The following is a 14,810-nucleotide window of genomic DNA, read 5'->3' as shown; positions in this document are numbered from 1 at the left end:
GTAGTCTATCCTATACTGTAGCCCAGCTCTAACAAGGTCTATACAGCAACAGAATTAAGTGTAAGAAATACTTCAATTTCCAGACATAGGATGGTGTTCTTGAACTTGACATCAACAAAATGTGTTGGGATATATCTTCCAAATTAGCATGGTCAGTTTCCAAAATCTGTAAGTCACTAGGCTCAGAAAAGTTGGAACGTGTCAGCTTCTCTTAAATTATTTTTGCGTATTTTTAAAATAATACAATAGCTTGTCACAGCTCCAGAAGCAAACTAGAATTAATTTTCCATAGTTTGGGGGAAACCAGTTTCCTATTTTAAGTTTTTTAAAAATGAGGGAACTGTGAAGAATCCAATAGGTATTATTTTCTCTGGTAAATCTTGTATATACAGCCAACTTGCTGCATTTACTGGCTGAGGTACACTGAAAGAAGAAGTGCACTCAGCTTTTCAGTACACCTCATTCTGTCCCATTGAAAACAGTCCCTCTAAACCAAAATTACAAAATTCAATTATTTAGCATATACAATTTATTTTTATTTTTATTTTTATTTTTATTACATTTATATCCCGCCCTTCTCCGAAGACTCAGGGCGGCTTACAAGCTTAGCAGTAGCCTTCATTCTATGTATATGCCTGCTTGTTAGGGCTTTCACACACCCCCTAAGCGGCATTATTACAAAGTCAGCTTAATTGCCCCCAACAATCTGGGTCCTCATTTTACCTACCTCGGAAGGATGGAAGGCTGAGTCAACCTTGAGCCTGGTGGGATGCGAACCTGCACTAATTGCAGGCAGCTGGTGTTACTTAAGGAGGCATCAGCCCACTGCTCCACCAAGGCTCTTTAGCCTTCAATATGTTATGATTCTTTGTAATTTTATTATTGAGCTATCGTAACCAGTGATAATGCCTTCTTTCATGGAAAGAGCTCTTCAAATAAAAATTAGAACCTTAAATGCAGATATTCAAAGAACTTGTAGAGTTTTATTTCCAGTTATGATTATGAGTTTTCTTATTAACAGTTATTACTACTAACCCATAGGAACTCAATTACTTTTGTTTTGAAAGTATTTTCCATTTTGTCTGCCTACTCTCAAAAGAGTTTGAATGGCTTTATTTAGTATTTGAATACATTGCACAACAGCATCTGCTTAAGCTGATGCCTGTCGGATGCATTGGACTACCACTCCCAGGATATTATAGGAACAGTACTCCAACATATTTAGAGGGTATTGAGTTGGGGAAGGCTATCGTAGAACATTATGTTACTAGATACGTGCCTTTATTTGCTCTGAATAAGGGTTTTTTAAAAAAAATGCAAACAGCAGAAGAGCTTTCCATGCACATTAACATGACAGTATGTATGAAATTCTAATATAGAAACTCAAGAATCACAATTCTGGGGTGCTCACATAAATTTTAGGTAATGGACGTGTTGATTTCACAGCCATTTGATAAATTGCCTCTTTCATTATCAATACTCTCCAGATATAATTTAAAAGTTTCAAAATGTAATGTATATTTGATTATAAAACAAATGCATTTTTCAAAAAGCTAATAATTTTCATTGACTGACACTTAAAATTAAAACAGACATACCTTCAGTTATTTCAATTAGTTTTAAAGTCTTATACAAAGGGAGTAGGCTGTATCAATGGTTAATGAAAACTGCATCATGTGAATTCCTAAAAGTTCCATAGCTTTTTATTTCATGTTATCTTTTAGCACCGGCCATCATTACTCAAACACCTTACTGTTGTTTCCCATCTTATCTAAAGTTTAGGAATTAAACTTTATTTTTTTTAAACAAAACTTTATTGGTAATAGTTTCAAATATGTTTACAACAATGCACACTGTTAAAGAGGAAGTAGGGTTTGTTTTTTCTCAGTGAAACAAGTTTTGTTGGATTACACAGAAGTGGTTTTTGCTTCTTCCAAGACTGGGAGCAGATGGCTTTAGTTCTACCTCTCCCCAACCTCACAAAAATGGGACTGAGGAGCTTCTTGGTGGGAAGGGATGATGAGAAGTAGGGTTTGGGGTGGCAAATAAAGCTTGTCTGATCCTAATAGCACTTCTGTGCAGATTACATCTTTCAATCTAAAGACGCCTGCTCTGCTCTCCAGCCATGGAAGGAGAACAGAAGGAACTTAACTGTGAATTTAGAAAGAGTGTACTTGGAGTCAGGTAGGTGAAGACAAAATACAAGGAGGCATTGCATTGGAAAGGTGAAGGGGAGTATCAGGAAAAATTAGGACAAAACAACAAGCCTTCCCTCCTCATTGTTTGAGTCCAACTCCAACTGCTTTCGTCTTTTCAGAGAAAAGACTCTAAACAGATGCCACTTTATATTTCCAATCTCAACAACAGACCAAAACTGGTCACTCCCTTGTCTGCATGGCACAAGTGAATGGGTTTTGTCTATTTTGTTTGTAAATCTCACCATCTTTATTATCAGGGTTAGGTTTGCCATCCTTCTCTTGTTATCTTAGCATAAAACTAGAGCAGGTGTATAGAGATCTTAAGGATTGGAGTAAAGGAGAGCCCACACCCACAGATCCATGTATCACCAACCTTGAGGTTTGAGCTGGAATAGGAAGAATCCTATCCAGCCAATGTGTCTTGCCAACATCTTTCACTACGCATGTACTTTATCCCCATTTTAATTGCTACTAAAGGGGACAAACCTCTTCTGACAGTGACAAGTAGCTCATCTTTCCCAAATTCTGCTCGTTTCTCATCCATTCAAATACTCCAGCAGTTACCTTAAGCAGTAGAACTGATCTTGGGATACATTTTGGAGGGGGTGAGGTTAGCTGAGGAGAAGGAAAAAGAATGGGTTTTGGAAATACACATTCAAACAGTGTTTCTTCCCATAATATTCCTGTTCCAGCTGCAGCCAGTCATTGTCCCCCTTCAGCAAGTGTGAATATTATTGCCTCTTTCTTTCCCAAAACCAGGGACAAAGATTTAAATCAAGTGTAGAAAGAAAGAAAAGAAAAGAAACCACATATTCTTCATGCTAAAATCCAGCTGTTTTTACAGAATTAAAATTCCTGCTGAATTTCATTTAACTGTGCTGGAAAAAGAGCATATAAAAGCATTGCCCCCACCTAGACTGTTAAAACCTTTTTTAAGCCAGTCAACTATGTCTTTAAACTTTTTCTTTAAAGTTAATAAAATGAGCCTTGGAAAGGGATAGGGGAGGAAAGGGCTATTGATAAAAGGATAGGGTAGTCTCACAGTGGGAGGCGAGACAATTGGGTTGTAACCCATTTAATGCTGGTCTAAACACCAAAGTGTTGTGTGGATGTGTTTACTTTCTGCCTTCCCCAATTCCCTTCCCTTTTTTTTGCAATGCCCCATGAACCAAATCGTTAAGAGATGGTGACGAATTACAAAGTATTCCCTTTCCCTTAAAAATAAAAAGCCACCAAAAAACCAGGGACTGTCCAATTAGGGTTTGTGTATGGATTGGAGTCAATGTAAGCAGGAAGGGAATTTGTTTTAAAAACTGCCTGAGAGTGGCTGGGAGCCACCTTATAGCTTGCAGTGGATGGTGGATGGATGACATTCAGACTACTGTCTTTTCCACAGCTTCAAATGAATTCCCCTTTTCTCTCTTCTGCCCAAACAGATCCAGGTGAACCCCAACACTCTCCCACCTCCCAAAATTAACAAATAGGCAAGGAACTCTGGCCCTTGAGGCTGATCAAATCAAGCCCTTTCTTTTCCTGGGCACACAAAGCAAAGGGGGCTGGCCCTAAAATTCTGCAAACTCCTTGACGCATTTTTCAGTGATAGACACCCGGATCTCCTCTTCTTCATAGTCGTCAAAGTTACTTGTGTCACCGGGTCCTTTGCACTTTGGTATAAAAGGAGCTTCCACCTGTGGAGGAGATAGCACAGTTAAGTATTATTATAATATGGGGACATGTCATCATGTGTTTATAATCAGTAGATCAATTATAACATGAGGCATGAAATAGGGCTACAAGTTTGCTTATTAATCTAAGTAATTTTCTCCCTCTTTAAAGAGGCACATAAAGGACATAGTGATCTTGACGAGAGAGAAAGCGCAGGTCAATTCTGTTGGCATGGTGAGTGTCAGAGCCTCAACAACGGGTCTTAACAACTTTTACACTCAGATGAATCCAATGAATACTAGACTAAATGTATAGACCCAACAAAAAACGCTTACCTGTTTATCTACAAAACAGAGTTAAAAGAGGCCCTGGTTCTCCATAGAACTGTTCTGAACCAGCCCTCTTCTCGCAACCCCTAATTAAGAGAAGAGTCTGGAAAGCGTCCAAGGCTAAAAGGCTTCTGCCAAGATTTAATTACGCAGTTAACAAAAACACAAGAGCTTGTCTTCTCAAGCGGAAAAGTTGCTTTCAGCAACCAGCCCCTCCCCAAACACTTCTTTTATAGAGAGCTCAGGGCGTGGTCTCCCTGTGCCTCCTCCCGAGGAGTCCCATAGTCTTTCTTTGTTTGTCCCTGCTCGTCTGCCTCCTGCGTCGGGCGTCCTTGAACAGGGCCAGCTGTGGGTCATCATCCTCCGCACTCTCGGGCTCACACAGCTGAGAAGAGGTCCCCGGCTGAGGACTCTGCAAAGCCTCCAAATCATCATCAGCCGGTTCGTTTCCCTCCTCCCCCACATCTGAGTCCTCCGATACATCGGACCCGGCTGTCGGACCCACAGGCTGGCCCTGAGTCACAACACTATCCCGCACCGCAGGGCCCTTCCCTCGGGTCTGCCGATCCGGATGCGGTCGGGATGGGAACTGCTCGTGAAAAGCAGTCACCAACGCAGGGGCATGAACGGCGGTCGCGTCTTCCCATGTGAAGTCCTCCGGCCCGTACCCTTTCCACTCGATCAGGTACTGGAAGCGACCTTTCAGCCAGCGGGAATCCCTGATGCTGGCGACCTCGTACTCGGGGGTGCTGCCTCCATCACGAGTTCCTGATGGGGGAGGTTCCGCTTGGCGAAGTGGACAGGCCGGTTGTTCGGGGACCAACAAGGACCGATGGAAGACGGGGTGCACGCGCAGGGAACGTGGCAGAGTTAAACGATAGGCGACCGGGTTGATGACGGCCTCGACTGGGAACGGTCCAAGGTAACGGTGGTCCAGCTTCCTCGCCGGCCGAGTGGATGGTAGGTTCCTGGTGGACAGCCAGACCCGATCCCCCACCGATAGTGGAGGCGTATCCCTTCTCGACCGATCGGCGAACCTCTTGTAGTCGGCCTTGGCCTTCTCCAGCTGCCGTCGCACCAACCGATGGATCGCCTGTAACTCCGCCATGAATTCGTTCGCTGCCGGCTCCGGTGAGTCCACGGGAGAAAGAGGGAAGAACCTGGGGTGATAACCCACGTTGGCCAAGAACGGTGTCATCTGCGTGGAGGTGTGTTGCGAGTTATTAAAGGCAAACTCGGCTATGGCCAAATAGTCCACCCAGTTGTCCTGCTGCAGGTTAACATAGCAGCGCAGATACTGCTCTAAGATGCCGATGACCTTCTCGGTACCCCCGTCGGTCTGAGGATGATGCGCGGACGAGAGGCAAACCTTAATGTCCAACGCCCGCATCAACTCCTGCCAGAAGCGGGCTGTAAACTGGGCCCCCCTATCGGAGACGACCCTATCGGGAAGGCCGTGCAGCCGGAACACCTGTTGGATGAACATGCGACTAGTGGCGCGAGCTGACGGTAAGCCGCGACAGGGGATGAAGTGCGCCATCTTGGTCAACATGTCCACCACCACAAACACTGTCGTGAAGCCGGAGGATGGGGGTAGATCCGTCAGAAAGTCCATGGACACAGCCCCCCAGGGTCTCTTGGGCGTTGGCAAAGGCTGCAGTAAACCAGGCGGGGCCCCTGTCGCTGACTTGGCCTGCCTGCATGGGACGCAGGAGGTGACATAAGACTGGACATCGTGTCGGACTCGGGGCCACCAGAAAGTACGGGAGACCAGGTTCAGAGTCTTGAACAGGCCAAAATGCCCCGCAGCCGGGTTATCATGACATTGGCTGAGGACGAGTCCCCTGAGTGGCCCTCCTGGAACATAGAGCCGGTCACGATAATACAGGAGTCCATCCGTGACCGACCAAGGCGAATCTGGCCCCACCTCTTCCTTCCGCTGAGCCACCCACGCCTCCTGCTGCTGCGCCTCCCGGATCCGAGCCCGTATATCCACCGGCTCCCGTACCGCAGCAAAAGACTCGACGGGGATCACTGTCCTGGGCGGAAGCTTGTCTTCCACTCGGGTGTACTCGGGCTTCCTGGACAGAGCATCCGCTCTCTGGTTGTGCCCGCTTGGTATGTACCGCACCCGAAAGTCAAACCTCGCAAAGAAGAGGGACCACCGGATCTGGCGTTGGTTCAAATTCCGAGCGGTCTGCAGGCTTTCCAGATTCTTGTGGTCCGTCCGGACCTCGATTTGATGCCGCACCCCCTCCAGATGATGCCTCCAAGCCTCGAACGCCGCCTTGATGGCCAGCAGCTCCTTCTCCCAGATGGTATAGTTGCGCTCCGAGGGATTCAATTTCCGAGAGTGATACGCGCAAGGGAAAAGGGTACCGTTGGGCGTCGCTGCCTGGAGTAACACGGCCCCAATGGCAATGTCGGAGGCGTCCCCCTCCACGACAAACGGCCGTTGCGGGTCAGGATGCTTCAAGATGGGCTCCTTCATGAAGGCGTCCTTCAAAGCTTGGAACGCCTGTTGTTCGGGGGCGTTCCACTGGAACCGAGTCTTCTTCTGCAGGAGCCGGGTGAGGGGGGCTGTCAAGGCAGCAAAGCCAGGGATGAATGTCCGATAGTAGTTGGCAAATCCAAGAAGTCGCTGAACATCCTTCACGCGACGCGGGGGTTGCCAACTCTGCAACGACTCAACTTTACTTGGATCCATGGCGATGCCCTCAGGAGAAATGCGGTGGCCCAAGAAATCAATGGTCACCTGGTAGAACTGGCACTTCTCCAACTTGGCAAACAGCCGATGTTTCCGGAGGCGCTGCAGGACCTGACGGAGATGCTGATGATGCGCTTCACGCGACGGGGAGTAAATCAGGATGTCGTCCAGGTAAATCACAACAAACTGGTCCAACAGATCCCGAAAGATGTCATTCATAAAATGCTGAAACACAGCGGGGGCGTTGGTCAGGCCAAACGGCATCACCGTGTACTCGAAATGTCCATAGCGAGTACCAAACGCTGTCTTCCACTCATCACCCGGCCGAACCCTGACGAGGTTGTAAGCTCCACGCAGGTCCAGTTTCGTGAAGATCTTAGCCTCCCGGAGTCGGTCCAAGAGCTCGGGGATGAGGGGCAGCGGGTAGCGGTTACGCACCGTGATAGCGTTGAGTTTCCGGTAGTCACAGCAAAGCCGTAACTCGCCCGACTTCTTTTTGACGAAGAGCACGGGCGCAGACACTGGCGAGGACGAGGGCCGGATGAATCCACGAGCCAAGTTCTTTGTCAGGAAGTCCCGCAATGCGGCCAACTCGGGCTCCGACATGGAGTACAAACGCCCCACTGGGAGAGGCGCATCAGGGACTAGGTCAATGGAGCAGTCGTAGGGCCTGTGCGGGGGTAATTGGTCCGCCTCTGACTCGCTGAACACGTCAGCAAAGTCGGACAGTACGGGAGGCAAGGAAACCCCTGAGGAACCCTCCACCTGGCCGGCACAGATATGGCGGGTGTGGTCCACGCACTGCAAACTTGGGAAGGTGACCAAGTTCTGAGACCAATAGATCTGTGGATCATGCGCCCGGAGCCACGCCAGTCCCAAGACCACGGGGAAGTGCAGATCCGAAGTGACGTAAAACTGAATGGCCTCCACATGGGTACTGATGGCCATACACACGGGTTGCGTGGCGGCCGTGATAGGCCCGGACAGGAGCACTCGTCCATCGATGGTCTCCACAAGCATGGGCGGATCCACCGGACACTGGGGAACAGCCCATTTGGCCACAAAGGCCGAATCCATAAAGTTAGTGGTAGCCCCAGAGTCAATTAAGGCATGGACCGGAATCCCCTCTGGCTTGCCAGGAAGGATCAGTCGTGCCTCCAAAATCAAATGCCGTGGAGGTTCACAGGCACCGTCGGAACGGCGTCGCTCGGCGTGATCGTTGTGGGTCGCCCGATCTTTCACACCGTCTAGATCGGGCTCGGGCCGTTTCCCGATAGCAAAGCAGGGGACTTTCTCGGAGCTGGCTTGGTCACTGACGCCCGCTGACGCTTCTTTGGGCAAGAAGCAGCCAAATGTCCAGGGTCCCCACAGTAAAAACACAACCCCTCCGATCGTCGTCTGTCCATTTCCGTCACCGATAGACGGGACCTGGCGGCACCCAGCTCCATTGGCTCCTCCCTCTGGACTGGGGGCTCACGCACAACAGGGGCGGCAGGGGTCTGTGGGGTGGCACGGCGACTCTTACGCTGCTGCAGCCGGGCATCGATCCGCAGACAAAGATGGATCAGCCCATTCAGATCTGAGGGAATGTCCACGCGGGCCAGCTCATCCAACATCTCCTCTGACAAGCCATCCTGAAAGGCATCCACGAGCGCAGCCTCATTCCAGGCGGAATCCTGGCTAAGCAGCCGGAAATCGCTGATATAGGCCTGTAGGGGGCGCTGACCCTGCCTCAAAGCTTTCAGACGTCGGGTGGCGGTCTGCGCCTTAATCGGGTCCTCGTACATGAGGCGCATATGGTCACAAAACCCCCCAAAGTTATCCAACAAAGGGCTAGGCTGTGCCAACAGAGGCGTGCCCCAACGAGCTGCATCTCCCGACAGAAGGCTCAACACGAATCCCACCTTATCTCGGTCAGTGGGGAAATCAGCTGCTCTCACGCTGATATAAAGCTGGCATTGTCCCAGGAAGGCAGGAAACAGTTCTGGTTTACCAGCAAATTTATCCGGCATAGCTAACTGACATTTCCTCCTGGGTGGGGGGGCAGCATGTACCTGAGCCTGCAGTTGTGCCACCTGAGTGGCCAGCAGGGTGAGTTGCTGGTTGAGCTGGGCATTCTCGGCAAGAAGCTGCTCCATCGTAGTATTAAGGGGTGGGTGGCTGAAAGCAAACTGTTCTGAACCAGCCCTCTTCTCGCAACCCCTAATTAAGAGAAGAGTCTGGAAAGCGTCCAAGGCTAAAAGGCTTCTGCCAAGATTTAATTACGCAGTTAACAAAAACACAAGAGCTTGTCTTCTCAAGCGGAAAAGTTGCTTTCAGCAACCAGCCCCTCCCCAAACACTTCTTTTATAGAGAGCTCAGGGCGTGGTCTCCCTGTGCCTCCTCCCGAGGAGTCCCATAGTCTTTCTTTGTTTGTCCCTGCTCGTCTGCCTCCTGCGTCGGGCGTCCTTGAACAGGGCCAGCTGTGGGTCATCATCCTCCGCACTCTCGGGCTCACACAGCTGAGAAGAGGTCCCCGGCTGAGGACTCTGCAAAGCCTCCAAATCATCATCAGCCGGTTCGTTTCCCTCCTCCCCCACATCTGAGTCCTCCGATACATCGGACCCGGCTGTCGGACCCACAGGCTGGCCCTGAGTCACAACAAGAACAGAATAAAACAAAAAGCTGCTTAAAGCTATTTCTGCTTAAGCTAGCTCACTCCTAATATTAATACAGGATTGGGAAAATTTGCTTAACTTGGTTCCTGCACACTCATTGATGTAAGGGACATGCTTTGTTTTCTTTAACCAGGTAAAGAGGTAAGAATTCTCCAGAAACAAGTACATCATTACTTTGCTTCAGCTCAGTCGGAGCTCTGCCTAGCTCCTTCCATGTTTGCTGCTCAGCCATTTCTTCCCAAAGTAGAAGTTTATCAGCTGAGTCTCCCATTTCTTGTTTCTAGTTTAGGAAAAGTCAAATTAAAAATTCTCCAGAATTATTTGGGTTCTCCAGAATTACTTGGTTTTATATGCTTTGTTTTAACTAACCACAATATGTGGATTAAGATACTGTGTTTTGTAAATTATAGATTTGGGTTAAGTTAATTAAAAAAAATAATAATAAAACAAAACAGGCTACTATGTCTTGCTTAGGTTAATAAAAACCCTGGTCTAACACAGTGTATAAACCAAGCCAATGTTTATAAATCAATCAGCAAATCTGAGGGTCAGAAATGTAGTGGCAAATACAAGAACCCATTTATTTGTATCTAAAATAGTTTGTCTTTTTTCATGATCTTAGGTCTTATACCACATGCAGAACCTTCCAGCCCATTTTACATCACTAGAATAACCAGTGATATTTGCTGGCAAACAATTTTCCAAAGGGGAATCTTTTTGCCTCTGCTTCCATTATCCTCTTCTCCTTCAAATAATACACTTCACATAAATAACCATACAACTTTGAGCAATGATGGTGAATCTTTTGGGCTTGGCATGTCAAAAATTCGGAATATGGCCTAACATGATTCTGCTGGCATATCACGTCTCCCCCAAACAAAAGAAAACAATTCTCTATTTCTTTATTTATTTGTATCCCGCTTTTATGATTTTTACAAATAACTCAAGGTGGTGAACATATCCAGCACACATTCCTCCTCCTATTTTCCTCACAACCACAACCCTGTGAGGTGGGTTGGGCTAAGAGTGTGTGTGACTGGCCCATGGTCACCCAGCTGGCTTTTGTGGTTAAGGTGGGACTAGAAGTCACAGTATCCAGCTTCTAGCCACTAGATCAAACTGGCTCCTATTTAGATCATCCTGAACTGTGGCACTTGGCGACAGCACTGAGGTGGGTTTTAAATAGAGGCCTGGGCTTCATCTTCAGCCCTAGTGCCACTGCTGCCACTCAAAAAAGCCATCTTACAACATTGTCCAATGATGGCAAGCCTTGAGGAATAGCATGATTGTCCCCCGCAGCCTACTATTTCCCAGGATCTGCCACATCCTACTAGGCAATGTTCTCTTTTGACAGGCCTTTGGGCCTACTTGAGGCTGTTCTGGGCTCACAAGGCCTCCGCTCTTGAAGTAACTTCAGATAATGCTCCAGAAATCATAAAAAAGCATGTCCCGTTTTTACACAACTTTTGGAGGCTCTGAAGACCATGCAAAAGCATGGCTCTCTCACATAATATTTGCAGCCTCTGAAAATCACAGAACAGGGTATGCTTCCAAGAATAGTTGTCAGGTGAATTTTGGTGCGTCACCCAAAATATTGCCACCTGTCACCTTTGACATGTGTGTCATAGGTTCGCCATCCCATAACAATAAATAATTTAGTTGCATGCTTAAAATCTGTCAAATTGACGAAGGGCACTAAGAACTATAGTGTGCTATAGCACTAACAACTTTGCACAATTAACTGACCTATTCCAAATCATGGACAATTCAGAGTTTACTGCAAATGCAAATTCAGGAAAAGCTGATTCGCGTCCATACTTCCTAAACACAACAATAATCATTTTGTTGCATTACCACATCCATAGTCGTAATGCAAATTATGAGCAAGTTGTATTATGAGCTCTACCCCAAATCCCACATATGTGCTCATTTTTCATTTTAAAATAGCAGCAACTTAATTGCAATAAGTCTCTAAACTCCTAAACCTTGAAGATAAAGAGCGTCAGAGGTTTGGTCCCCACTGTCTCATCATTGGCATCATGCCATGACTTCCGTCTTTTGGCCCTTCAGTGACTGACATATAGTCAAAAATTGTACAGGCCCTGCTGCCAAAAAACTGCCTTCTATGACCTAAGTGGCAATTTGTAGAGGAAACTAAACTCAGATATGAAGATGAGGAGCCATTGTTTAGCCCGTTCCTAGCTTGCTCTTGCCTTGTGCCTCTGAGGACTGATCAGAGGCTTTATCAAAGCATACAAGCAAGCCAGGAAACCACAAACAACCCATTTTGGCATCACCATTTAGAGTTAGACAACTCAGAAAGTCACAGCTGTAAATAATTCAAAAATAAAGTTTCTAATTAAGGTTTGCTGATCTAGAACAAGCCACTTTTTGTGAAATACTATGGAAGCACTTGTGCTGCTGATAACTTGGTGCTTTAAGAAACTGCTCAATGCATCCACCTTTGTATATGTGCAAATGGCAGCCTTAAGCCTAGTAGGCAATTAACATTAAATAATAATAATAATAATAATAATAATAATAATAATAATAATAATAATAATAATAATAATAATAATAATAACAACAACAACAACAACAACAACAACAACAACGTTGGAAAGGACCTTGGAGGTCATCTAGTCCAACCCCTGCTCAGGCAGGAAACCCTATACCATTTCAGACAAATGGCTGTCCAGTCTCTTCTTAAAAACTTCCAGTGTTGGAGCATTCACCGCTTCTGGAGGCAGGTTGTTCCACTGGTTAATTGTTCTAATTGTCAGGAAATTTCTCCTTAGTTCTAGGTTGCTTTTCTCCTTGATTAATTTCCATCCATTGCTTCTTGTCCTACCTTTAGGTGCTTTGGAGAACAACTTGACTCCCTCTTCTTTGTGGCAACCCCTGAGATATTGGAAGACTGCTATCATGTCACCCCTATTCCTTCTCTTCATTAAACTAGACATACCCAATTCCAGCAACCGTTCCTTATATGTTTTAGCCTCCAGTCCCCTAATCATCTTTGTTGCTCTTCTCTCTACTCTTTCTAGTGTCTCAACATCTTTTTTACATCATGGTGACCAAAACTGGATGCAGTATTCCAAGTGTGGCTTTACCAAGGCATTGTAAAGTGGTATTAACACTTCACGTGATCTTGATTCTGTCCCTCTGTTAATGCAGCCTAGCACTGTGTTGGCTTTTTTGGCAGCTGCAGCACACTGCTGGCTCATATTTAAGTGATTGTCCACTAGGACTCCAAGATCCCTCTCACAGTTGCTACTATTGAGCAAGGTATCATCTATACTGTACCTGTGCTTTTGGTTTTTCTTGCCTAAATGTAGAACCTTACTTTTTTCACCGTTGAATTTCATTTTGTTAGATAGCACCCAATGTTCCAATCTATCAAAATCCTTCTGTATCTTAAGCCTATGTCAAACACAAGGCCCGCCACGTGGTTTCTTCTGGCCCGTGGCACCTCGGTCTGGCCCAGGCCAAATGGGCGCTAATCTACAACCTGGTGCCAGCCATCAAAGCCATATTGTGCCCAGCTTTAGATCCACAAGGCAGCCCTGGAACCAACAACGGGCGTTCCTGCTCTGCCCTTTGGACATGTGCACAAGCGGAGTCCAGTGTCCCTGTTGGCTGTCTTGCCCCACAAGCTGACTTCACCCATGGATGCGGGTCGTCTCCTGAGCGCACACTCAGGGGCCAGGGCAGAGGCAGCGGAGCAGTTCCTCGCTGGTTCCAGGGCTGCCCCGTGGATCTAAGGCTGAGCATGTTCTGGCTTTGATGGCTGGCACCAGGTTGTAGATCAGCGCCAACCCCCCATCCCCCACCAGCACCTCCATTGCCCATTCGCTGACCTAGCCTTGCAGCCACGAGGCTTCCCTTTCACCAAGACTGGCCCTGCCTGCCTGTGTGGGATAGTGACAGCCGATGGCAGCATGGACACAGGCAGTGCTGGCAATCTCTCCCCCTTCCATCACCCCTTTCTCAGCGCGGAGAAAGAGATGAGAATGGGAAGGGAGGGAGGGAGGGAGGAAGAAAGGAATGGAGGAAGGAATGGAGAGAGGAAGGGAGGGAGGGTGGGAAAAAAGGAAGGGAGGAAGGGAGGAAGGAAGGAAGGAAGGAAGGAAGGAAGGAAGGAAGGAAGGAAGGAAGGAAGGAAGGAAGGAAGGAAGGAAGGAGAGACAACTTGGTTGGAGATGCCCCAGTTCACACAGTTCTGCTTCAATCCCGGATACATTGAGACCTGGGCTCAAAGGAGAAAGCAATCCAAGTTAACATTGATATTCTTGAGTTGTGAACTCTTAGGAAAGTATCTCCTCCTTGTGTGTTGCAAACAGCCATATCCAGTGGGGAAAACAGGACAAAGCAGAGTGGGGAAAAATATTTTCCTTTGCTATATTTCCAGTCTGAATTAGACCATGGCTGGGTCCCTACAGAAGAGCCCTTTTAAGCATTATGTATTAATGGAAAAGCAACTAACTTACCTCTGTTCCTAAATGCTAAAGCTGTTGCACATAAAAAACGGAGGAGCTCTGATCAACTATCCCAGCCACCATTTTGACAGTTTTGCTGTACTGTTGTCTGTGGCCGCCCCCACTAAATGCAAGCGTGGGATAAACCGAGCCTGGTTTGTTCCCGGTCTTTTAAGTGGCCACAGACTACTAGCAAAAGTGGCATTTGATCACAAGGCAAGGAGGCATCGAGAAATGTTTCCCCTTTTGCATTTGAGCATCCAAGAAGGGACAGGAAAGGAGAAAGGGAAAGAGGAAAGACAAACAAAAAGAAGGAAAGAGGGGAAGGAAGAAGAATGAAAGGAAAATGAAGAGGGCTCCGGGCAGCCTGCATCACTGGGGCTCCTCCGCATGGCCTGACAGGTACACAAAGGCTCCTCTGGTGGACAAGGGTGTAGTGCTCGCCCTGGTCTCGCCTTCTTTGGCTGGAGACAATGGATTCCCCCCAGCCCTGCACAGGCCACCACAGGCTACCTCCCCCAACATGAGTGATGTTGAGCAGGCCACGCCCCCTGGTCACGCCCACCCGCCTCCCCCCAAGGTCAACCACAACCCTGATGCATCCCTCAGTGAAATCGAGTTTGACACCCCTGTTCTGGAGTATTGGCCATTCCTTCCAGTTTGGTGTCATCTGCAAATTTATGTATTAATACTGTTTACTCTTTATTTTCTTGTTTAAATTCCCTGTAAACCGCCCTGAGTCCTTCGGGAAAGGGCGGTATACAAATCCAATAAAA

The 14,810-nt window shown here is 47.2% G+C and overlaps 1 protein-coding gene across 4 annotated transcripts in view; it reads right to left on the bottom strand.

Annotated features, from left to right (window-relative positions):
- Positions 1-963: 963 nt before the first annotated feature.
- The window catches only part of PRKACA (protein kinase cAMP-activated catalytic subunit alpha), an 84,344-nt gene continuing 70,497 nt past the window's right edge, over positions 964-14,810 (bottom strand). For all 4 annotated transcript variants that reach the window (XM_081319528.1, XM_081319526.1, XM_081319527.1 and 1 more), the window contains one exon: positions 964-3,886. In XM_081319528.1, coding sequence (XP_081175654.1) covers positions 3,761-3,886 — 126 coding nt within the window. In that variant the 3' untranslated portion in view covers positions 964-3,760. The remainder of the gene's footprint in view (positions 3,887-14,810) is intronic.

The sequence above is a fragment of the Vipera berus genome, assembly GCF_964194415.1.
Source record: "Vipera berus genome assembly, chromosome: 2".
Lineage (NCBI taxonomy): Eukaryota > Metazoa > Chordata > Lepidosauria > Squamata > Viperidae > Vipera > Vipera berus.
The sequence above is the reverse complement of the archived record's forward strand: the minus strand, read 5'-3'. Positions and strand labels throughout refer to the sequence as shown.